This window comes from Mobula birostris, chromosome 11 (genome assembly GCF_030028105.1).
Source record: "Mobula birostris isolate sMobBir1 chromosome 11, sMobBir1.hap1, whole genome shotgun sequence".
Lineage (NCBI taxonomy): Eukaryota > Metazoa > Chordata > Chondrichthyes > Myliobatiformes > Myliobatidae > Mobula > Mobula birostris.
This window is the reverse complement of record NC_092380.1, coordinates 81,658,531-81,682,653: the sequence shown is the minus strand read 5'-3', so window position 1 is coordinate 81,682,653 and position 24,123 is coordinate 81,658,531. Positions and strand designations below refer to the sequence as shown.

The 24,123-nt window shown below is 39.1% G+C and overlaps 1 protein-coding gene across 1 annotated transcript in view; it reads left to right on the top strand.

Moving 5' to 3' along the window:
- The first annotated feature begins 1,166 nt into the window (after positions 1-1,166).
- Positions 1,167-24,123, top strand: part of LOC140205228 (MOB kinase activator 2) — a 207,791-nt gene continuing 184,834 nt past the window's right edge. The window contains exon 1 of the mRNA XM_072272650.1: positions 1,167-1,444. Coding sequence (XP_072128751.1) covers positions 1,428-1,444 — 17 coding nt within the window. The 5' untranslated portion in view covers positions 1,167-1,427. The remainder of the gene's footprint in view (positions 1,445-24,123) is intronic.

The following is a 24,123-nucleotide window of genomic DNA, read 5'->3' as shown; positions in this document are numbered from 1 at the left end:
TCATCCCTTCCCCTGCAGGTTTCACCTATCACCTGGTGGTTCTCTATCTCCTCCCCCACCTTTTAAATCTACTCCTCAGCTTTTTTTCTCCAGTCCTGCTGAAGGGTTTTGGTCCAAAATATCAACTGTATCGTTTTCTATAGATGTTGCCTGCCCTGCTGAGTTCCTCCACTATTTTGTGTGTGTTACTCAGATTTCCAGCATCTGCAGATTTTCTCTGGATTGTAATCCATTGTAGGATCTTACAACTCCTGTAATTAATATTATATTTTTAATTGTTCAAGACTCAGGAATAGTAATTAAAATAAAGATCTCTTTAGAACTGCCGAATAAACCACGTGCTTTAGCAGCAAAATTCTCTTTAAAATGCAGACTGAATATACCCCTTCAGAACAAAATTCATCTGAATGGTATGATTCAACAGAATAGGTAATTGAACAACATACATTTTGAAATAATAAGTAATACACTACATAAAATCCAAGCGCCATACACTTTTAAAATCTAACTATGAAGTGAAACTTGTCGCAGATTTAATCTTCAGACCAGCACAAATTTAAACACTTGATGCCAACTACAAAAGGAGAAATTGGCTTCTTTTTGCGCAACATGAAAATAAAATTTGCAAGTTATTCAGCAACGAAAGACATTATACGACTCGGCCTGTCACAATCCTCTTGACTAAGCAATACTGAACAAATCAGTACTCGTGAAAATTATAAAGAATCCGCAGAGCTGGTTCTACTAATTTAAAACATATTTTAAATAACTTACTCTGTACCTTGTTCAACTAACTGATTACAACCAATCTGCGTCTAAATTTGGTGGCTTTCCTTTAGGATTTTAACAGCTTACACGCAAAACATGTTAAGATAGTTTACAAACGTGTTTACTTTAAGACCCTAGTCCTTTCCTAGTGAGCTGTTAGTGCAGTAGTCTCTTTCCATCGACGCTGCCCCAGACTTGTTGGGTATCACCAACATTTTCTGCCTTCGCTTCGGAGTTACAGTATATCTGACAGTTTGCTCCCAGACCACTTTTCAAAACTCTGCGGATTTTTGAAGTCGCCTGAGGACAGGTCCGGACAGCAGATAAACTACAACTCCCAGCAGGCGTCGATATCCGGCGGAAGCGAGCCGTGACCCTCGTGGGGGTGGGCATTTGAGTGTTGAGTGTTCCGGTCTGGCCGGGAGCCGCACAGCGCCGCTGATGTCTGAGTGTGCCTGGACAGGCGAAGGGTTCCGCCAGCTGGGCTCCGTCCCTCACACAGCTAACGGCTCTTGACAGACCCTGCCTGCGCGCCCTTTAAATGCCTCCCGACTCTCGCTTGGCACTGCTTCTAGTCTGATGGTGCTTGAGTGTTTGGTGGCGGGAGAAGGGTTGGAGGAAGCTTGAGGAGGTACTGGGAGCTCTTCATCGGATCAGCGATGGATTGGCTCATGGGGTAAGTGAAGGAACTTCAGGAGGGAGAAGCCCTCCACTGAGGTACTGGCTGGTTGTAAGACCAGCACTCCATCCATCAAACCTCTTTCTACAGCTCATAGTGGGCCGAAATGAAGGGGTTGGTGCCCTAACCTCCGCTCCCAGGTGTACTTTGTTTAATGACGGAGATAGTTTGTAGAAGTTTCATTTTTTTAAAGTCATGTAAATGCACCCGGCAAGTAGGAAGAGAGGTCGGTTTTATCTGCCCTTCCGAGATGGTTATTTGTTTTTTTTTGAATTGGTTTACGATACCTATGGTTGGATAAATACTAAATCGAGAAAGGTGTAAAATTACAGTTTCCACGCTGAAATGATTGATTTTTAATCTAAAGAAAGACCTGGTTGTTATTAAAATGATCATTGATAGCATTTCGCTTAAAGAAAGTAAGAAAAGCAAAGGTCAAAGATAATCTATTTATGGAGACGTATAATAAACTGCGCGCGATACTTTTACTGAACAAGCTTGGGAGGGATAAAGCAAGTCGTACTGTTTGCCTGTTTAGCAATTTGCTATGTCATGCTGGAATACAGTAGGTCATCTTAGTAAATTGTTTATAACAAGGATAGAAAGGGCATTTATTTGATTTGTAAGATGTGTTTATTAGTTGGGTTAAAACTTTACGTGCAGGATTTGGACTCTTGTTAGACTTAAGGGGTATTGTTCTGTCATTTCTTCTATTAATATGTAACACCTGGAACGCATTGAGAACAACTTCAGTGTTAAAATGCATCTTCAGTAAAGTAATTGGAAAATTATATTGTCCATTTTCCTAGCAGTTTAAGGAATTAAAAGAAACTATCAGTTTTATTGATGACAAGTAGGATTAAAATGCTGCAATGTAGTTAAGATCCTGAAGTTATAAATGAACATAATAAGACTCTGTATTAGCACACACAAATATACATTGATGCTATCTCTTCAGTAAGGAAGTTAATGGCCTTGAAGATTAAACATTATACTGCTACCATAACTTGCATGTCCTGCAAATATTATTGGAGTGGCACATTTTCTTTTATAGTTCATAGCTTATTTCTTTTTATTGTATCAAAGTACTACATTTTCAGTGATATTTTTGTTTGTTTGATTACTTAGATTTTTTCCCTTATAAGTGGGGAAATATCTAATTATTGTTTATTTTTATAATTTTACGAATGCAAGTCAAAATAGTCCATAATAATCTTGAAGAAATGTTAAAGTATTTTCAAATGTCAATACTGAGACACTATTTTAGTCAGAAAGTTAAGTTTTTAACTTTTGGGAAACATATTTATAGCTGAAATATTGGTAAATAATAAATTATAATCATGCTTATGACCATTAATATGCTTTTCTATGTTTATAGATTCTGAGCACCAGACAAAGGTTGCAATTAGCTTTATATTGATTTTTTTGCCCTTTTTTTGGAAGCATGAAGTATGTCAAATTAGAGTTAAATGATAGCTTAATGGACTTGAGGATAATTTTCAGAACAAAGGCTTTTATTTTAGATATTTTTAATATTGCCAGCTGTATATCATGTTTAAACTGAACAAGTTAGTTTTAAGAATTTTAGAAATAGAAGCAGAACATAGAAATCCTGTTATTCATTAATATCATGGTTGATCCTGTTACCTTTCCTGCTTGATCTTATGTGCTCTGATTTCTTAATATCCAAAATTTATTGATTTTTAACCTTTTATCCGCAAAATATTGGAGTTTCCTGATGTAGAGAATAATAAATTCTTACAGACATGACTGCATCTAATATTTCTCCATAGAGAGAATAACCACTCACTGTTTATCCTGTTTGGCCCTTTGAAAATACTGTATGCATCTTTGAGGTAATTTTTCCTTCTCTTAATTGCCATACACAATCTCTCCTTGTAAGACAGCTGCCTCAACCCAGGAATCAATTATATAAATCAATGTTGTACTGAATTCTAATAACAATTAGGAAGGCTGGATTATAATGAATATTTAAATTGTAGCTGATATTTGAAGCATCCTCTCTAGAAGAAGTACTGTATATCTCAATGGATAGAACATGTGAATGTAAATCAGTGGTTACTTGGGCAATAGTGAGCAAACTTGATATGGTTACAGTGAGGGGCTGTGGCTTCTCATCTCTAATGCCCACAAAAAAGAGGTCCCGTTCGAATAGAACATTTTGTTAAGTTTGTTCTCGCTCTGAATCAGAATCACGTTTATTATCACTGTCTTGTATGATATGAATTGTGTTGTTCTATGGCTGAAGTACAATGCAAAAACATTAAATTACTATAAATTACAAAATAAACAAATGGGACAAAAAAAGGTAAAATGTGGTCTGTTCAGCGGTTCATGCTCCATTCAGAAATCTGATGGCAGAAGGGAAGAAGCTGTTTCTTAATTGTTGATTGTGGGTCTTCAGGTTCCTGTGCTACTTCTCTGATGGTAGCAATGAGAAGAGGACATGCTGGATTGTGAGAGTCCTTGGTGATAGGTGTCACCTTCTTGAAGCAGCACTTCTTGAAGATGTCCTTGATGGTGAAGAGACCTGGCCGTAAGGGAACTGGCTGAGTCCACAATCCTCTGTAGCTTCTTCCAATCCTGGGCATCGAAGGCTGCGTACCAGGCAGTGTTACAAGCAGTCAGAATGCACTCCACTATACAATTGTAGAAATCCGTAAGATTCTTCATTGATATGCCAGATCTACTCAAACTCCTAACAAAGTAGAGCTGCTGATGTGCCCCTTTAGTGATTGCATCAGTATGGCAGTGCTCGATAGGTCCTCTGAGATGTTAATGCCCAGGAACTTGAAGCTGCTCACACATTCCACCACTGATCCCTCAATGAGGACAGGTATAAGTTCTCCCAACTTCCCCTTCCTGAAGTCCAAAATGGGTTAATTGGTCTTACTGGTTGAAAGTTATGTTCTTGCAACGTCACTCAACCAGCCAATCTACCTCATTCCTGTATGCCTCCTTATGAGATGTTACCAATTACAGCAGTGTCATTTGCAAGTTTATCGATGGCTCTTGAGCTGAGCTTAGCCACACAGTCATGAGTGTAGAGAGAGTAGAAGACTGGGCTAAGCATGCACCTGTGTTGACTGTCAGCAGGGAGGAGGTGTTTTTGATCCCTGCGGACTGGTTTCCTGACAAAAGTATGAATACAGCATTGTAAGACTCCTAATTTGGATATACAAATTAATTCTTGTACTTACAATACAGCATTGTAAATGCACGAATTAGTATATCCTATCATTAGATTTTTTTTCTCCCTCTTCTAACTCTTTTGACTCTCATTGCTTATTCTTAAAGGGTGATTTGATACAGTTAGTCCATCTAGACTAACTAAATGGTGATCACACCAATATAGCATGTGGTATTATCTTTCACAATGATACACATGCAATTCCAGTTAGCAAACAGAGCAAGAAATCATAAAAAAAATTTATCAAACTATTTGTAATACACAAATCAAAGATGAAGCATTTTATCTTTCTATCTAGTGAAGCTCACTGCTTTTGTTAGCTGTACTTTTGGGGAATTAACCATTTGGTTTGTAAGATAATACTGGAGATTCCATAGAAATTATTTCGATTTTTTTTTTTTTTTGGACATTATTTCCCAAACTGAAAGGACTTAACTGAAATGATCTATTTCTTAATGCTTTTCATCATGGATCATTGTACAGTTTAAAACATTTCATTTATTACACCAAACAAATATTACCTTTCCACTTGAAGCTAAGGTAGAGTCAAGCAAGTAGCTATAAATATTGTTACTCTTCATAATTAATTGTCAGCATTCTATGCATATCAGTTACTGAGTTCTTAAAAATCCCAACTATTGGTTATCGAGCAGGTGTAATATGACAGCACGTGCAACAGATATGTTTTACTGTACTTAATAGGGCGCGACAGTATCGTACTGGTTGGAACAATGCTATTACAGCATGGGCATCAGAGCTCAGAGTTGAATTCTGACATCACCTGTGAGGGGTCTGTATGTCCCCACAGTGAACGGATGGGTTTCCTCTGGGTGCTCCAGTTTCCTTCCACTGTCCAAAGGCGTACCAGATAGTAGGTTGATTGATCATTGTAAATTGTCCTGTGATTAGGCTGGGGTTAAATCAGTGGGTTACTGGTGACGCAGCTCAAAGAGCCGGCAGGGGGCGGTGGGGGGGGGGTGCGTATTCCACACAGTACCTTGAAATAAATAAATAAATATTAAATTGCCACTTTTATTAAAATAAAGCAACTCATCTAGTTTGCCACAAAGTATCTTCATGTCAGATCATCATTGTAGAAATATTAAAAGCATGTCCTGAGGCCTTGATGCTGGTAGAATATTTGTGAAACTTATTATAGGGGTTAATCCTGATATAATATTTTGATATTAAATCTGATCAATTATTATGATTTTTGAACTTTTAAAAATATTTAACATGGGTATTCATGTGCATTAAATGTGCTGCATAAAGCAAGATCTTCATGAAAGGGTTAGTAGAATTTATGTCCTGGTTCTGCCTGTCGATTATCATCAATAACGTTTTGGTTTGCAACCTTTGCAGCTTTAAGTACTGTTAAGTCATAAAATGTTGCGGCCTTGTTATGTTTCTCAAGTACTTTTTTTCTGATACCAGCACCTAGTTCTTTAGACATTGCTGTATATAACAAGTGGGAAACTTTCACTAGTTACAATGAAACTATATCCAGGTGTATGCTTTGATTTCTTTGTAGCAGATTAATCAGACCCTGTCTACTATGTCACAATGAAACTTTACCTAAGGTTAGGTTACTCTTTTGCGGGAAATTCTGCAGGCATTCTTTCCGATTATTAACGGGATGTGAGGAATTTGTCATGTTTTTTACTGGTTGTGAATCGGTATTGGAAAATAGTCACATAACGTGGAAACATTCTCTTAAGTTACTGTGTCCACGCCAAGCATCAGTTACTACTTTATGCTGATGCCTTTTCCTAACACTCAGCCCATAGCCTTAAATATTATTGTCTTTCAATTGCTCATCTAAATGCTTATTAAATGTTGTAAGAGTACCTTTCTCCTCCAAACTCATGGGCAGTAAGTTCCAGGTTTTCATCATTCGATGAATGGAAAGTTCTTAATGAAATTCCAAACACAACATTCTGCAGGTACTGGAAATCCAGAGTAACACACACAATGCTGAAGGAACTCAGCGTGTCACGCAGCATCTGTGGAGAGGAATAAAGAGCCAATGTTTTGGGCCGAGACCCTTAATGAAATTCCATCTACTTCTCCCACCTCTTATCTTAAACCCAGCATCCTTTAAGCATTGATATTTCTGCAAAGGGGAAACTCTTCTCACAATCCTCATAAGTTTCTAAACCTCAGCCAGGTCATCACTCAGCCTCTTGTGTTTCAAAGGAAGCAAGTTTCTCCTCATGGCTGAAACATGGTATCCTGAACAACGTCACAGTGAGTCTCCTTTGCACTCTCTCCTCTGCAGTCGGTGTGGTGCCCAGAACCACATAATTAATTCAACTGTGGCTCTAATACTTGTTTTATATAGTTGTGCTATAATGTCCATGCTCCTATAGTCTATGATGACAAGTATTCCTTTTTCCTTCTTAAGCCTTTATCTATCTGTGCAGTTGCCTTCAGAAATCTTGGGCATGTTGCAGTAAGATCATTCTATTTCCAAATTAACATTAAGAGTTTGTTTTTCTTAGCATATGGGCTATCCAACCTTCTTTAGCTGAATGAGACTGGACAGCTTCAGTACTGGCATACTGTTTATTGATTCATGCAGTTAGAATTGGAATCTCTGCAGTGACATGTCTGTAAGATGACTAAACATACTCAATGTGGATACTGGGTTTGATTAATTGCTGAAAGATTGTAAATTCTTTACAGTTGTGGCTTTCTTTCTGTCTTTAGTACAGGTTTCTTCTATGGTACCAGTAAAAGGAACTAACGTGAACTGAACATGTTTTGTGAGTAGGTGCAGTGGCAGATGAGTCACTGGTGTTCACCGTTTCAGGAACCATTTCTCCTCTACCATCAGCTTTCTCAATAGACAATGAATCCATGAGCTACCTCAGTATTCTCCTTCTCCTTTTGCTCAACTTAGTATTGTACGTACATGAACATTGGTTGCATCCCCCTTGGCAAGAGAGGGGGAAACAATCAAGCCGGGTTCTGATAGGTAACCGCTCTTTAGTGTCTCCCTCTCAAACATAGATTTTGTTTGATACAGATCCTGCTCTTCTGGTTCTCTCTTCAACAAAAGAGCTGGTGTTTTCACATGATATATGGCTAGTTAGACTAACACTTGGAGCTCTGTCAAATACTGTGAACTAAACAACTGATGTATCGTTCCATTTGGAAAACAGGAGCATGCAATCTTTGATAATTTGACAGTTTAATGTCTATTGTCCATATTAATTTCTTTTTACATGCCATTACAAATTTGAAATATTGATCATAAGAAAATGGACCATTTGTTATTTTTACCTTTTCTTATTTCCTACCCCTTTCTCATGGAAGTAGAGTGTGTCATTATTTTATCGGTTGAACATGGGTGAAATTACTTAGATGCAGATAATAAGGTGAAGTACAACAGTTAACGTTATAGTTATTAAGCTGCTGTTCAATGCATTTAATGTGAATAAAATTAAAAAATTTTACAGAGCATTCTTGTCAAATAGAATTGCATATTCTTAGTGTACTCTCAACTAATCACATCGTAGTTAACTAAAATATTTAGAGTTCAATATGGTGAATGCTGAAGGGTTTCTGTTCAAAAGTGGGAGTGAAGTAGTAAGCTTCATGGTTGTGATGGAAAAGGGCTGGTAGATTGTGATTCAGATTATAAAAGCTTATTAGGTAATCATCTGGGAGGAGAACTGGGCATCCACTCAGGGAATGAAAGTAAATGCGCCTTGAGCGGATGTACTTTAATCATTAATGCAACGTTATATTCTTCTGCTAGAGATTAATGTGTAATTTGGCAGCATTATTGTTTCTTCTTTGTCTGAGTATTATAAATGATACAGGTCCTTTGTTGTAGAGCATTCGCTTAGAATAATTATTTATCAGTATTAGGTACACTTTGACAACTTTAGCAATTGCAGAGCACTTAATCCATTCAAAGTCTAAAAGAAAGTTTTAAGATTCAGGATTTCCTGCTGCACCTTTTTTATTAAACCTGTGTAGCCTCATTGGTTTCCTGCTGTTTTAAGTCTACCTTTCAAAGCATCGTTTACTTTAACAAATGCTTTCAAATGATGCTCACATGTATGCACAGAAAACTGAAAGTAATGTGCTCTTTTTTTATTATTGGCTAGTTCCTAGATCAGGGGTTCCCAACCTGGGGTCCATGTGGTCAGGCTCATTGACATTAAAAAGGCTAAGAATTCCTGTCCAAGAATGTCAGCCTGAAAGTGTTTCAACGAATTTGGGGGCTGGAAGAAGATGTAGGGGGAGAGGACATTATTTCTGGGAAATTTACCTTTCGATGTATTTGTAAAGCTGCAATTAAAGCAGGTGCTGGAAATGAGTCGGACAGCATCTGTGGAGAGAAAGAATGTTTCAACCTGATGCTCTTTTATCAGAAGGTTCAATGAGTAAAACTTGGTCACGTTCGGCAACTTTTGACTTGCCAATCCGTTTTGAGGTGGTAGTTGCAGCCGTGTGGTGGCAAAATTGCTGCTAAATTACTAGGTTGTGGATTAAGTACCACTCTAGAAAACTTAGTGTAGTCAGTATAGGACTAAGAAAGTACTGCCATTAATGGGAATGAATGTACGTAAGTATGTCAGACTTGTGAATTTAATAAAATGGGGGGCTCATTTGTAGGAGTGTTCATAAGTCAGGCCGTTGTAACCTAGGGACAGCCTGTAAGTTCAAAAGCGCAGCATTTGTACAGTACTGTGCAAAAGTCTTGGGCACATATATGTATTGCTAGGGTACCTTAAGATTTTTACACAGCAGTGTGGTAATTTTATGTATTGCACTGTACAGCTGCTGCTGCTGCAAAAATCAAATTTTATCACATTTGTGAATAATGATAAACCTGATTCTGATATAGGTCTCTATTGTGGACTGAGAGTGGGAAGGGGGCAGGGAGAGGGGAATCATGGATGGGAAAAGGGGAAGGGAGAGGGGAAGGAGTGGGAAGCATTCTGTAATGATTAATAAACCAATTGTTTGGAATCAAATGACCTTGCTTGCTGTCTTAAGGCTGGGTGTGTCTGCACCTGCACCAGCCTCACTCTTGGCACTCCTCCTCTGCCACATGTCCCACACCCCTCCCACAGTGCTCCACACTCACCATCCCCAACATCATTTGCTCCTATCAGATTTACAAACTCGCTTTCCACTCCACGGTGACAAACACAGTACTGTGCAAAATTCTTGGGCCTAAGACTTTTGCACAGTACTGTGCAGGTTTTCGCTCCTATGAATTGCAGAACTTGTTTCCCCTTTTTTCAATAGGTGCATTTAATGTCAGAGAAATGTGTACAATATACATACTGAAATTCTTTTTCTTTGCAGACATCCACAAAAACAGAGGAGTGCCCCAAAGAATGAATAACAGTTAAGACGTTAGAACCCCAAAGCACCCCCCAACAACTCCCCCTCCCATGCATAATCAGCAACAAGGCAATGAACTCCCCACCCCCACCAGCAAAAAGCATCAGCACCCTCCACTGAGCACTCAGGTGTGCAGCAAAGCATCAATAAAGACACAGTCTTGCAGTACCCCAAAAACTACGCACTCACCCGATAATTCGACATACAACAGGCTCTCTCTCTTCCTCCCTAATAAGAGAAAAGGAGATGTCCCCATTTCACAGCAAGAGGGGAGGCAAAACAAGCAACTTGCTGATTTACGATGTTAAACGTCTGTTGCGTCACTTTTTCTGAGCTCTGCGCCCAGAGAATCAGCACTAAAAAGGCGCAGCTCTCTGGGCACACAACCCCCGGCAGCTAACCTGCTGCTCCTGATGTTCTGTGTTCTCCCGCAAAGCTTCAGCCAGGGGCACTGGCCTAGAGTCAGCACATCCCTAGAGCCACGAAATCCAGGAACCCTGAAGACATACTCGTCTTCCAGGCTTCATCCTTGGGATATCAAAAAGCTGCCGGTCATGAGGCCCTGAGAGTGGGTCCCATTCCCGCAAACAACCAAAGTCAGTGTAACTCCAGGTCAGGGTCTTCGAAAGAACTGCTCACACCCTGGAAAGGGAAAAAAGAGATTCTTTCTACTTGTAGCAATTGTTCTTTTTTTATCAGTCTTATTTGCTTTTGATGCCATTCATTAAAGTACTGTGGATCTACTGTTATCAATTTAATTGATATTAATCAATTGATAACAGAAAAGGTAGCACTAATAAGGGTGACTCCTTGCGTGCAGCTCTGATGGGAATCATCAAATATTCCTGTTCAGAACTACTACAGCTAAAATCCGCAGGTACTTTGTTTTAAGATGTTATTTTAAAAAATCTATTGATACTCAAAGTCAATGGATCCCAGACTGCAGATTCAGGTCGCGAGTGCAGTTTTCCTTTACAATAAAGGAAGCAAGGGAAGTGGGCTGGGCTGAAAGTAAGGTTGAAGTGCAGAGGCTTTAGAACCCCCACTCCTGATTATCCTGCTGGGGAATGTACAGACTCTGGAAAATAAGACTGAAGACTTCAGAGTAAGATTGCTGTGCCAGAGGGACATCAGGGACTGCTGTGTACTTAGCTATGTTTTCGGGTCCCTACTATTTCAGATGCAGCGCTGCAGTTCCATTTCTTCACCATTCTCTGCAAAGACAGGAAAGGTTTTTTTTACAAAGGTAGAGAAGGTGGAGTGTGATTTATAATTAACTCATCATGGTGCACAGATGTGGCGGTTCTGTCCCAGTCCTGCTCATTTGACCTAGAACATCTAGCGGTCAAATGTCATCCTTTTCATCTGCTGAGTTTTCCACCATCGTCCTGGTTGTGGCGTACATACCACCTCAGGCCAGTGTCAGGCAGGCACTTAAGGAGCTGACCTCTGTAGATAACAGGCACAAATCAGCGCACCCTGATGCCTTCTCTAGCATTGTGGGGGATTTCAACTAGATCAACATGAAGTCATCTCTGAGCAGCTGCAACCAACACTTTGCATAATGCTTTACAGTACCAGTGACCCAGGTTCAATTCCTACCACTGTCTGTTTGGTTTGTATGTTCTCCCTGTGACCACCTCAAATCTATAGACATTTGTCAACGTTTTAGAAGGCTTGCTGAATCTTCGTAAACTTCGAAGAAAGTAAAAGCGCTGTCTTGCTTTCTTCATGATGGCACTTACATGCTAGACCCAGAGCAGATGCTCTGAAATGATAACACCTTGTAATTTAAAGTTGCTGACCCTCTCCACCTCTGGTCCTGTATGCCTGTTCGTCACCACCTTTGATTCAGCCAACGACAGTGGTGTCATCAGCAAAGCTAAATGTGGCACTGCAGCTGTGTTTACCCTCACAGACATAATGATAAAGTGGGTAGTTCAGGGGGCTAAACACACAGTCTTGTGCTGCACCTGTGCTGATGGAGATTGTGGAGGAGATACTGTTGCCAATCCAAACTGATTAGAGTCTGCAGTTGAGGAAATTAAGGCTCGGGTTACACAAGGAGATATTGAGGCCTAGAGCTTGAAGCTTATTGATTAGTTTTGAGGGATGATAGTATTGAATGGCAAGCTGTAATCAATGAAGCACATCCTGATATATGTATCTTGCTGTCTAGATGTTCCGGGGTTGAGTGGAGAGCCAATGAAATAGCATCTGCTGTTGACTTGTTGGAGCGGGTCCAAGTCACTCTGCAGGCAGTAGTTGACATGTCTCATCATCAACCTCAAAGCACTTCATCACAGTGGATGTAAGTGCTGCTGGGCAATAGTCACTGAGGCAGGTTACCATGTTCTTCTTGGGTACCGGGATAATTGAAGCCTGCTTGAAGCAGGTGTGAACCTCAGACTGCTGAAGCAAAAAGATAAAGATATTGGTGAACACTCTAGCCAGTTAATCAGCCCAGGTCTCTAGTACTTGGCGAGATACCCTGTCTGGGCCAAATGCAAAAGGGTCTCTGACCGGAAATATTAACTCAGTTTCTCTTCTCACAGATGTTGCTTGATCTGCTGAGTATTTCCAGCATTTCCTGTTGTTGTTTTTTTTTGTAACCAAAATTTAATTTGGTAAAGAGATTGAATCTTCATTAGGCTCCTAATTTAAGAAATGAAGTTAATGATGTAGAAGGAGTTTCTTAAAAAAATAGACTAATATCTGAGATTGGTGTATTGCCTTGGAGTCATGGAGCACTACAGCACAGAAGCAGACTCTGACTCATCTAGTCTGTGCAAGTTTGTTATTTTGCTGAGTCCCATCAACCTACATCTGGACAATACCCTTCCCATCTGTGTACTTACCCAAACTGCCCTTAAATGTTGCAAACGAGTCTGCATTCTGCACTTCCACTGTCTGCACGTTCCACACTCGCACCACTTTCTTAGTGAAGAAGCTCCCCTTCAGGTTCCTGTTAAATATTTCACTTGTCATCATTAACCTATGACCTCTAGTTCTAGTCTCTCCCAATCTCTGTGGAAAAAGCTTGCTTACATTGACCCTATCTAATAGCACTGTAGATTTGTTCTGTTGTTAGATTTTCATCAGTGACAATCTTGGCAAACTCATCAATGAATTTCCCTACAGCTTTGTGATCAACAAATGCTTTATCTTTAAAATGTTTAAACTCTAAAACTTTAATGCCATGCCTTTTAAATTTCTGCAACCACCTGTTGAATATTCACACTTATCTTCAATTTTCAGTTTGTCATGATAGATCTTTGCTAGTGTCATGATTAGCGTTCCATTAAGTCGCATATGTTCACTCCGATGCTGAAAAATCCACTCTTTCATTACACGATCAAGATCTTGATTTTTTGCTTTATGCAGTGTTTTTCTTTAACTTCTGTTCATTACATATGTAAGGTCACTTCACAGAACTGTCTGTGGTGTGCAGAGACCTACACAATGCCTGGGAACCTTCCCAGTGCTTTGTAGAACTTTCCGTTTGAGGTTATGTCAGCGCTCAAAAGATTTTGGATTTTCGGATAAGGGATACTCAACCTGTTTAAATGATTTTCTACAAACTGGCATTAGACCAGTTGTTAAAAATAATTATCAGAAGCTGCTGTGAACTTTGGGAGGATAGTTATATTTGTGAGCTGTTGGTTTATAAAATACTAATTTACAAATATAAATTTTAAATCTGTACCGTATTTTACATTATGATTAAAACATGGAAATTTAAAAAAATAGAATAATCAGGTGCCATTGTTACAGAGAACTTGAAAACTAAACTGATTATATTCAGCAGGAATGATCATTGTGTGACATGAAACATTTTCTTACACTAGTTCACAGCTTTTGAGTTTTTGAATAAATCTGATGGGGGTAAATGGCAATAATCCAATAGAAATCTAATTTAAAAAGCAGTCGGTACATATTTCAAATAAAATAGATTGTTACTATGATAACTTCAGAAAATTAAGCATTGATGAAATTATTTTCATTCTTGTTTAATTGACGAGTTGTGTTCGGAGTGTACCCTCATATTATGGCAGCTTGAGGAACAGAAATTCATCCAATGGAGTCCACAATTCACTTCCAAAAGTTTGAGATGCAGAATAAAGAAAATCTTTTATAGAATTCATGTGAGGGAAAATATGCAATAAAAAAAATTTGTAATTATTTTTAATCAGAGTTTGTGTCATGAAAAATCTTGATATGGACAGTTTTCTAGCAATCCAACCCCTTGATTACATGGGTGTGTGATTACTTCAACGTTTTCATATTGCATGACACTTGAATAATTTTCTCTTTTAATCAATTACTTGCATTAAGTGTGAAGATTGCAGGGTCCTTATTCCATGACCTGTTTGTAGAAATTTGTGCGCAAGTCTATTGTTCCTCTTGTTACAACAATGACTACATTTTAAAACTATTTCATCAGCTGTAAAGCTTTGGCCCACCCTTTATTGAAATGGAAGATGCAAGTTTTTATTTCATGGACCCAGTACCTGTAAAGTATCTTTTGGTTCCATTTGTATGCTTACAATGCATTGTAGCAGATGTTAATTTGATTTAGTGCATTTACCACATGAATACTGCCTCCATTATCACCTTTAATTATTTTCATTTCTCAAAATAATTTCTGCAGTTAATCTTCAGTTTTAAAATTATGCACTCTTCTGAAAGAAATGAAGGAAAAAGGTATTTTGGTACCTGTAACAAACAAGTTTGTCAGGGCCTTAATTGTATAGTCATTTCTTTGGCAATTAGCAAACGCAATTTGTCACAATATGAGAGGCCATTTTAAATTGTGATGATTTTTGATTAACACTGAAAGCACTGGAATGATTCAGTATTTCATTCTTTTTAAGCTAAGTGAGATCTCCATGATCATGCAGGCTTGCATGATTTAATTTGGAAAAATCTAGCAGTGGAATTACAGAGTATACACTAATAGATATCATCTGTTTGTACGGTGCAGCAAATTAACTTCCATTTTGCGATTCTGATGAAGTTTGCTATAAAATCTGGGTTTTCAATGCCAGCAAATGATATACTTCGTTAACAGTAAAAATCAAGGATGTAATGTTGAGGCTTTATAAAGCACTGGTGAGGCTTCACCTGGAGTATTATAAGCAGTTTTGTGCCCATCTAAGAAAGGGTGTGCTGACATTGGAGAAGTTTCAAAGGAGGATCACAAAAATGATTCTGAGATTGAAAGGCTTGCCATATGAGGAGCGATTGACGGCTGTGGGCCTCTACTCACTGGAATTCAGAAGAATGTGGGGGTGACCTTATTGAAACTTATCAGATATTGTAAGGCCTCAATAGAATGGATATGGAGAAGATGTTCCTTATGCTGGGAGAGCCTAAGAGTAGAGGACACAGCCTCAGATTAGAGGTGCGTCCTTTTAGATTGGAGATGAGGAATTTATTTAGCCAGAGAGCGGTAAATCTGTGGAATTTATTGCCATAGGCGGCTGTGGAGGTCAAGTCATTGGGTATATTTAAGGTGGAGGTTGATAGATTCTTGATTAGTCAGGGCGTGAAAGGATACAGGGAGAAGGCAGGAGGTTTGAGCTGAGAGAGAAAATGGATCAGTCATGATGAAATAGTGGAACAGACTTGATTGGCCAACTGGCCTAAATCTGCTCCTATATCTTATGGACTAACCTAATCCTGAAATTTCCTAATGGATAAAAGTAGAAACCAATATGCATATCAAACAAAAAATCCTATGTTGTTGTTGGTACGGTTTCCAGTTTAAAATAATGTGAACTCTCACTGTACTATTACAATATATATGTTTTTCAATGTGTTTTGTTTGGTGTGGGAAATACTGGCTTTGCATATGTCCTGAGAATTCACTGTTTAGCAAAAGTTTTAATGACAGTACTTCGATAGTAAGAGTGCTACAATTTATCAATGGATCAGTTTAACACTGACTGCAATAATTAGTACTAATATTAAACCAGTAATTTTTTTTTCTTATTACTGCATTTTAAAGGTAAGATCAAAAATAAATCTCAAAGTTGCTGGTGAATGCAGCAGGCCAGGCAGCATCTCTAGGAAGAGGTACAGTCGACGTTTCAGGCCAAGACCCTAACGAAGGGTCTCGGCCTGAAACGTCGACTGTACCTCTTCCTAGAGATGCTGCCTGGCCTGCTACATTCACCAACAACTTTGATGTGTGTTGTTTGAATTTCCAGCATCTGCAGAATTCCTGTTGTTTGTGTTGTTTGTTGTTCAAAAATAAATTTACTTTGTTTCATGTCTATTGATGAAGTTGGCAGAGGTGTTCAAGGAAATGTTTGTTTTCTCTCTGCTGCAGTCAGAGGACCCACCTGCTTGAAAAGGGCGACAATCACACCAATGCCCAAGAAGAGCAGGATGAGCTGCCTCAATTACTTCTGCCCAGTAGCACTCACATCTACTGTGCTGAAGTGCTTTGAAAGCCTGGTCATGGCTAATATCAACTCCTGGCTAAGAAAGGACCTGGACTCGTGGTAATTTGCCTATCGCCACAAGAGGATCACTTGGACAATAGTAATACATAAGGCAGGCTGCTGTTTGTTAACTATAGCTCAGCATTCAACACAATCGTACCTTCAGTTCTAATCAACAAACTCCAGAACCTGGGCCTCTGTACCTCCCTCTGCAACTGGGTCCTTGATTTCCTCACTGGGAGACCGTAGTCAGTGCAGATTGGATGTAACATCGCCTCCGCACTGACAACACTGGTGGACCTAAAGGATGTGTGCTTAGCCCACTGCTGTACACCCTCTGTACCCATGACAGTGTGGCTAGGCACAACTCGAGCACCATCTATAAATTTGCCAACAACACAACTATTGTTGGCACAATTTCAGATGGTGACGAGGAGTAAGATACACCAACTAGTAGAATGGTGTCACAGCAAGCAACCTCACACCCAAAGTCAGTTGTTTTTCCTCTCCACACCTTGTGGCGTATTGGATAGAAACCTTGCCATTTCTCTAGTATTTGTCTTCTTGCTTGAAACGAGGCTGAGTTGCTAACTCAACGCTCAACCCAGCATGGATGGAGAGCGTGCCAGATTGAACACAAGACCACTCTCCTCGAAGTCTGGTGTAGATGCCACCACACCACCAGCCAACAACTCACCATCAGTGAGACCAAGGAATTGATTGTGGACTTCTGGAAGGGGAAGTCGAGGGAGCACACACTGGTCTTCATTGAGAGATCAGCAGTGGAAAGAGTCTCTACTACACAGCTGTAGAAGTTTGCAAGAGTATTTGGTGACATATGAAATCTCCGCCGTCTCCTAAGAAAGTAGAGCCACAGGCATGCTTTTTTCATTATGGCCCAGGATAGATCCTCCAAGATGTTGACACCCAGGAACTTGAAGCTGCTCACCTTTTCCACCACTGACCCCTCAATGAGGGCTGTTGTGTGTTCTCCTGACATTGCCTTCTTGAAGTCCACAATCATTTCCTTGGTCTTGTTGACACTGAGCATAAGATATTGTTGTGACACCACTCAACTAAGCTGATCTACTCACTCCTGTATGCCTCCTTGTTGCCATTTGACATTCTGCCAACAACAGTGGTGTCAACAGCAAGTTTATAGATGCCGTTTGACTGTTCCTAGCCACACTATCATGAACATAGAGAAAATAGAGTATGGGCTAGGCATGCATCCTTGAGGTGTGTCTGTGCCGATTGTCAATGAGGAGAAGTTGTTTCATTCTCAGCATATTTGAAATGTATGTGAAGAATTTCATATTTCTGTAGACTTGACTCACAGATGGCTTGTTAATTTGTAAGAATACATCTCTTTACTATTCATTTAGAAATTGAATACTTGTAAATTGTTACCACAATGCTATTGCAGCCAATTTATGACTTGCACATGCAAATCTTTTGTTTGTTACAATGAATTTGGCATAGGCTCGAATGACTTTTAATTATTACTATTTACATTATTTTGTGTTTTTCCATTTTTAAGCTCTAGTATAGAAATGCACTTAGTTTTTACTTATGCAGTTTCATGTCCTGGCACTGTTTCCAGTCAAGTCGAAGCCAGCTGCTTTTCTTGACAAAGTTACCTTGCCCTCTATATTTCTGTTCCCACTATTTGGGAATGTTAAGTGTCCAAAAATTTCCTATCTGGATGGAATGATCTATGGATTGATAAGTTGCAAGGTAGTTGACGGAAGAGGATGGCCATCTGCTCACTTCCAATTAATCCATTCAAAATATCTTACACGCAAACACGAAGAATTCTGCAGATGCTGGAAATTCAAGCAACACCCATCAAAGTTGCTGGTGAACGCAGCAGGCCAGGCTGCATCTCTAGGAAGAGGTACAGTCAATGTTTCGGGCCGAGAACCTTTGTCAGGACTAACTGAGATATCTTACAGATAGCTCTCCCAAACTTTTTATATTTTGTTTAATAATTTGAGGTTTTATTTTCAATCCCTCTATCTAGAATTCTTAGTGAACATTTCCTGTTATTATTCTTAAAGTTGTCTTTCACCTATCCTGTGAAAAATGAGATGCGATCAATCAATCTCTGAAGTCTGTTCCACTAGTTATCTCATCGGTGGTGCAACTGGTAGAACAACTGCCTCACAGTTCCAGTGACCTGGGTTCACTCCTGATCTCTGGTGATGAGAGTGTAGATTTCATACATTTTTCCCAGGACTCTTTGGGTTTCCTTGGGTACTCTAACTTCCTCCCTCCTGCATTCTAAAAATATTCAGGCTGATTGCTAAGTAGAAATTAACCCTAATGTGTAGATAAGTGGTGGAATCTTTAAATTGAAAATTAGTGGAAATGTGGGAAGAATAAAATTGGTTAGAGTAGGATGAGTGTAAATGGAAGCTTGCTGGTTGACACAGACTACCTAGGCTGAAGGGCCTGTACTGATCGGTTCATGACAATATGTCATCTGCCTTTGATTCATGTCCTTTGTTATCATTACCTAACACATGCATAAGTTTCAGTTTTAAACGAATTCACTCAATATTCACAGCTTTTTAGGGGAGTAAGTTCCAACTCTTCATCAGTATGAGCTGCTTTTGATTGGTTGCCTTTGTCGTTGAAAGGCTTCACAGTAAGTTGTCTAGAAAATGGCGAGATTTGTCTCAGCCATCCATTCATGGTGTATTGCAAAGTGAGGGAATACAAGTCTTTCAAGTTTCAATCCCATCACATGAAAGTCCAGAAGAGAAAACTGATTTGTGTTTATCAGCAATTCCTTCTGGTTAGAAGGAACCATTAGGAAGTCATACTATTCGGAAATCCATTAGGAAGTTCAGTCACAGCATGGTAGAGCTGACTGATTATAAATGAAGTCCAATTATGAACAAACCAATAAAAGTTGAACTGGGGCGTGCAACTCTATTCTGAGATTTGGTCAATTAATGTCCTTATTTTGAGGAAAGTAATAATACCAAGTTGAAATGGAACCATAATTCAATAATGTTTTCATTCCGTTTCCTTTGAGTTTAATTCCGCATGATGGATAATTCTGGAAAAGTCTGAGTCATGAAATTATTGCCTATGTATGCTCCAGTTATTTAGTTTAAACTGACCACTCACAGTTTTTGTATTTGCTATCTGATAGCACTGCATTAAAATTAATTGCATAATATCTGAGTCCAGCTGATTCTTTCGCAGGACCCCAAAATTTAAAAAAAGCTTAATTCTAGACTTTAGGGTTATGAAATCCAACTTACTGTGAGAGGGACTTCCAGGTCATCAAGGGAATGGCGGTGTAAGGAAAAGGTCTCTGGACAAAAAAGAAGGTAAACTGCCCCATAATCGAATTTAGACAAAATATTGCATAACTATATTAATAAAAGAGGCAAGGATGATGTCTAAGAACAAGATTAAAAAGTCCGCTCCGAAGGCTGATAAATATAAAGAGACGCAGCAAGGCGACGGGCCTAGCTCCCCCACGGCAAGCCAGGATGGAGATAATGAGGGGGAATCGGTGACTCTGTCCTTGATTCTCAGAGAGATTCGCGAGTTCCGACAAGATAACAGCAAACAGCTGGAAGATATTAAAGGAGAAATAGTAAAAAGTAACTCGCGGATAGATGAAGCCGAAGCGAGGATTGTTGGAATTGAAGAGAAGCTACAAAACGCAGAGGAGGTGATAGCAGAAATGCTGAAGCTGCAAGACCAGCTCCAGTGGAAACTAATAGATCAAGAAGGCCGCTCGAGAAGGGAAAATGTGAGGATTTACGGAGTTCCCGAAGGAACTGAAGGTAAACCCGGATTGATGATTCCCTTCGTGGAGAAGCTACTTAGAGAGAACCTTGATATACCGGCCGCAAAAGACCTACAGATAGAAAGAGCTCACCGCGCGTTGGCACCAGAGCCTCCAGCAGGCGCCCAGCCCAGATTGATTCTGGTCAGGTTTCTCAGTTACAGAACGAAGGAAGAGGTGCTTAAAAGGGCATGGCAAAAGAAAAGTTTCATGTGGAACAACTGCAAAATCAGTTTAGACCACGACTACACACCGGGAATTCTTGCCAGACGGAAGGAATATACAGAAACACGGAGAGTCCTGAAGGAAAACAACATCAGATTCCAGACCCTGTATCCAGCTCGGCTGAGAGTCTTTTACGACGAAGGGACAAAAACTTACGCTACGGTGGAGGAGGCAACGTTGGACCTGGCGGACCAGGGACTACCTATTAAAGTTATCACCTAACTGGAGTCGCTACTGTAGAGGATTTGGCAGAAGTCGTGACAGTTAGTGGGGCGAGGACGCTCCACTTGAACCAGAGTGTCAAACTACAAGGAAAAGCTGCAAATATTCAGACGCGAATGTACAGAGAATACAGATTAATTAAGAGAAATGACTGAAAAGAGTAAATCGGACTTAAAGGTAAAATGAAAACTGGTAACTGAAAATAAACTAGGCGGAATAACTTGAATGATAGCAATATGGTCGAGACATAAATAGGAGAAAATTCTCTATGATTATTCAAACTGCTGAGGGCCCTCTAACACAGGGTGAAGATAGAGGTTATCCCTCTGAACTGAGGCGGGTCGGTGCTCAGGCCTCACTGTGGGAAGTCAGGAAAAATTTTCAAATGTTGCACGTTCAAAAATGTCTAGGGTGTGGTTATATGTCTTGATTCACTGTTGAGAAGGGATTGCTTACTGTTTGGTTAGAAAAGGAGAGTGTTTTTTTTCTACTAGAGAAAAATGCAAACCGAATTGGTAAAAATAATTTCCTATAATGTTAATGGGGTTTTGAATCCAATTAAAAGAAATAATATTATGTATAAATTGAAAAAAGAGAGGGCACAAATAGCTTTCCTCCAGGAAACACATATGAGCCAATCTGAACATGGAAAATTAAAAAGAATGGGCTTTAAGCATGTATTTTATTCATCATATAAATTGAGTCACAAAAGAGGGGTAGCTACTTTAATATCAAGTACTCTTAATTATGAACATATTTCAGAGACTAGAGACAAAGAAGGATGTTTCGTAAAAATCACAGGAAGAATAGAAGGTACAGAAATAACACTGCTGAATGTTTATGCTCCTCCAGGTTGTGAATGGTCATTTTATAGACACATTTTTGACCTAATGGTCAGTTCTCAAGGGGTAGTAATTTGTGGAGGGGATTTTAATATTAGATTAAATCCTATATTAGATTCTTCAAGAATAGTTACTCAGAATAAACCTCTGACTCGGAAAGTGAATTCATTGATGGAGGAGTTGGGAATTATAGATGTTTGGAGGGAATTACACCCTACTAGTAAAGATTATACATATTACTCTTTCCCTCATTCAGCCTATTCAAGGATAGACTATTTCTTTATCTTTAATACAGATAGACTCAGGATAAAAAACTGTAATATTGCAACAATTGATCTGTCGGATCATAGCCCAGTCTCTATGTCTCTAATCCTGGAAAGGAAAACACTATGGAGGCTAAACTCACATATACTCAATAACCCGGAAGTAATGGAGAGATTAAGGGGAGAAATCAAAGAATATCTAGACCTTAATGACACGGGAGAAACATCACCAGTGATCTTATGGGATACATTGAAAGCTGTACTGAGAGGGAAAATTATTTCCATTACCACTCACATGAAAAAAATCAATGCACAAAAATTAGCAGACCTTCAAGGAAAATTAAAACAACTTCAAGTTGTAGATAGCAACAAAAGTAATTCAAATCGAAAACAGGAAATTAGGAAATTGCAAAGTGAAATTGACGATATTTATACGTTGGAAACTCAAAGAAATTTTCTTTACCTGAGACAAAAGAATTATGAAGTAGGAGGTAAATCAGCTAGATTATTAGCATATAAATTACGAAAACAACAAGCAGACAATACAATTCATAAAATAAAAAAATCCAAAGACAAAGCTTGTGGAGAGTACAATAGGGAAAATTCAAGAGAGTTTTGAAACATATTATCGAGAGCTGTACTCCCAACCCCGGGCCCCCAATGAGCCCTATATAGACAGTGTATTGAATTTTTTAGATCTACCTAAACTTACAGATTTACAAAATGAAAGTTTATTAGAATCAGTAACTGTCAAAGAACTGAACGTGGCCATCTCTAGGTTAAAGGCTGGAAAGTCCCCGGGTTCTGATGGGTTTACCTCAGAGTGCTGCAAGTCCCTGAAGACACAGTTAGCCCTATTACTACTTAACACCTTTAATTGGATCTTGCAGAGAGGAGAAACTCCACCTTCCTGGAGAGAAGCGATTATTTCAGTTATTCCTAAAGAGGGTAAAGATAAACTAGAATGACAACATAAGGAGAACTCTGCACATATTAGAACAGGTTAATAAGAACGAGACAGAGACAATGGTAGTAGGATTGGACGCTGAGAAAGCTTTTGATTCGGTTAGTTGGGCATTCCTATACAGTGTTAGGAAGATTCGGCTTTCAAGAAAAGTTTATTAAAGTAATTCAGACTCTATATGACAGCCCTACAGCCCGAATTAAGATAAATGGGGACCTCTCTGACTCCTTCATCTTAGAGAGAGGCACTAGACAGGGATGCCCAATTTCTCCTCTCCTTTTTGCGCTATATATTGAACCGCTTGCCCAACTAATAAGACAGAGCGAAATCGTAAAAGGTATCAAGGTGGCAGGGATTGAACAGAAAGTGGCGTTATTCGCAGATGATGTTTTGGTCTATCTGAGTGAACCAGAAAAATCATTTATAGGATTGTTTACACTGTTGGATGACTGTGGGAAAATATCAGGTTATAAAATAAATGTAAAGAAAACGCAGGTTATGTCCCTAAATTATACACCATCCAAAAAATTGCAGGATACATATGATTTTAAGTGGGAAGCTAAATCATTAAAATATTTAGGAATAACCCTGCCGAAGGATCTTTCAACACTGTCACAGGTAAATTATGGGCCATTAATCTCAGAGATAAAAGCAGATATGCATAGATGGAATCTTATCCCCTTTTTAAGTTTAAATTCAAGGATAAATACTATAAAAATGAATATTCTTCCTCGGTTATTGTATCTTTTCCGTACTTTACCGGTGGAGGTGGATGATAATCAATTCAGGGAATGGGACAAATGGATTTCCCGCTTCATTTGGCAAGGAAAGAAACCTAGAATTCGATATAACACCTTACAGTTAGGGAAGGAAGGAGGAGGTATGGTTCTTCCTTGCCTGAGAAATTATTTTTATGCCTCACAGATAACTCCTCTGTTATATTGGTGTAATAGGGAATATAAGGCTAGATGGAAGGAAATAGAATTTGGATTAGTTGACAGTTTTCCTCTTCAGGCCTCAATAGCTGACAAAGGATTGATGGCCCAGTTGGAAAAATTTAAAAACGCTTGGATAAATCTTACATTAAAAGTATGGCAGAAGGTGGTTAATTCATGTGGAATTAATAACATGTTAAAACTCTTTAGATGGTGTGCATATGATACCGAACTCCTTCCCAACAGAGGAGATAAAAGATTTGAGCTATGGATAAAGAAAGGTCTTACAATCTACCTCTCATTTATAGATAAAAGAGTATTACAAAGTTTCCAAATTCTGCAGAACAAACATGGCCTAGAGCATAATGACTTTTTTAGGTACCTTCA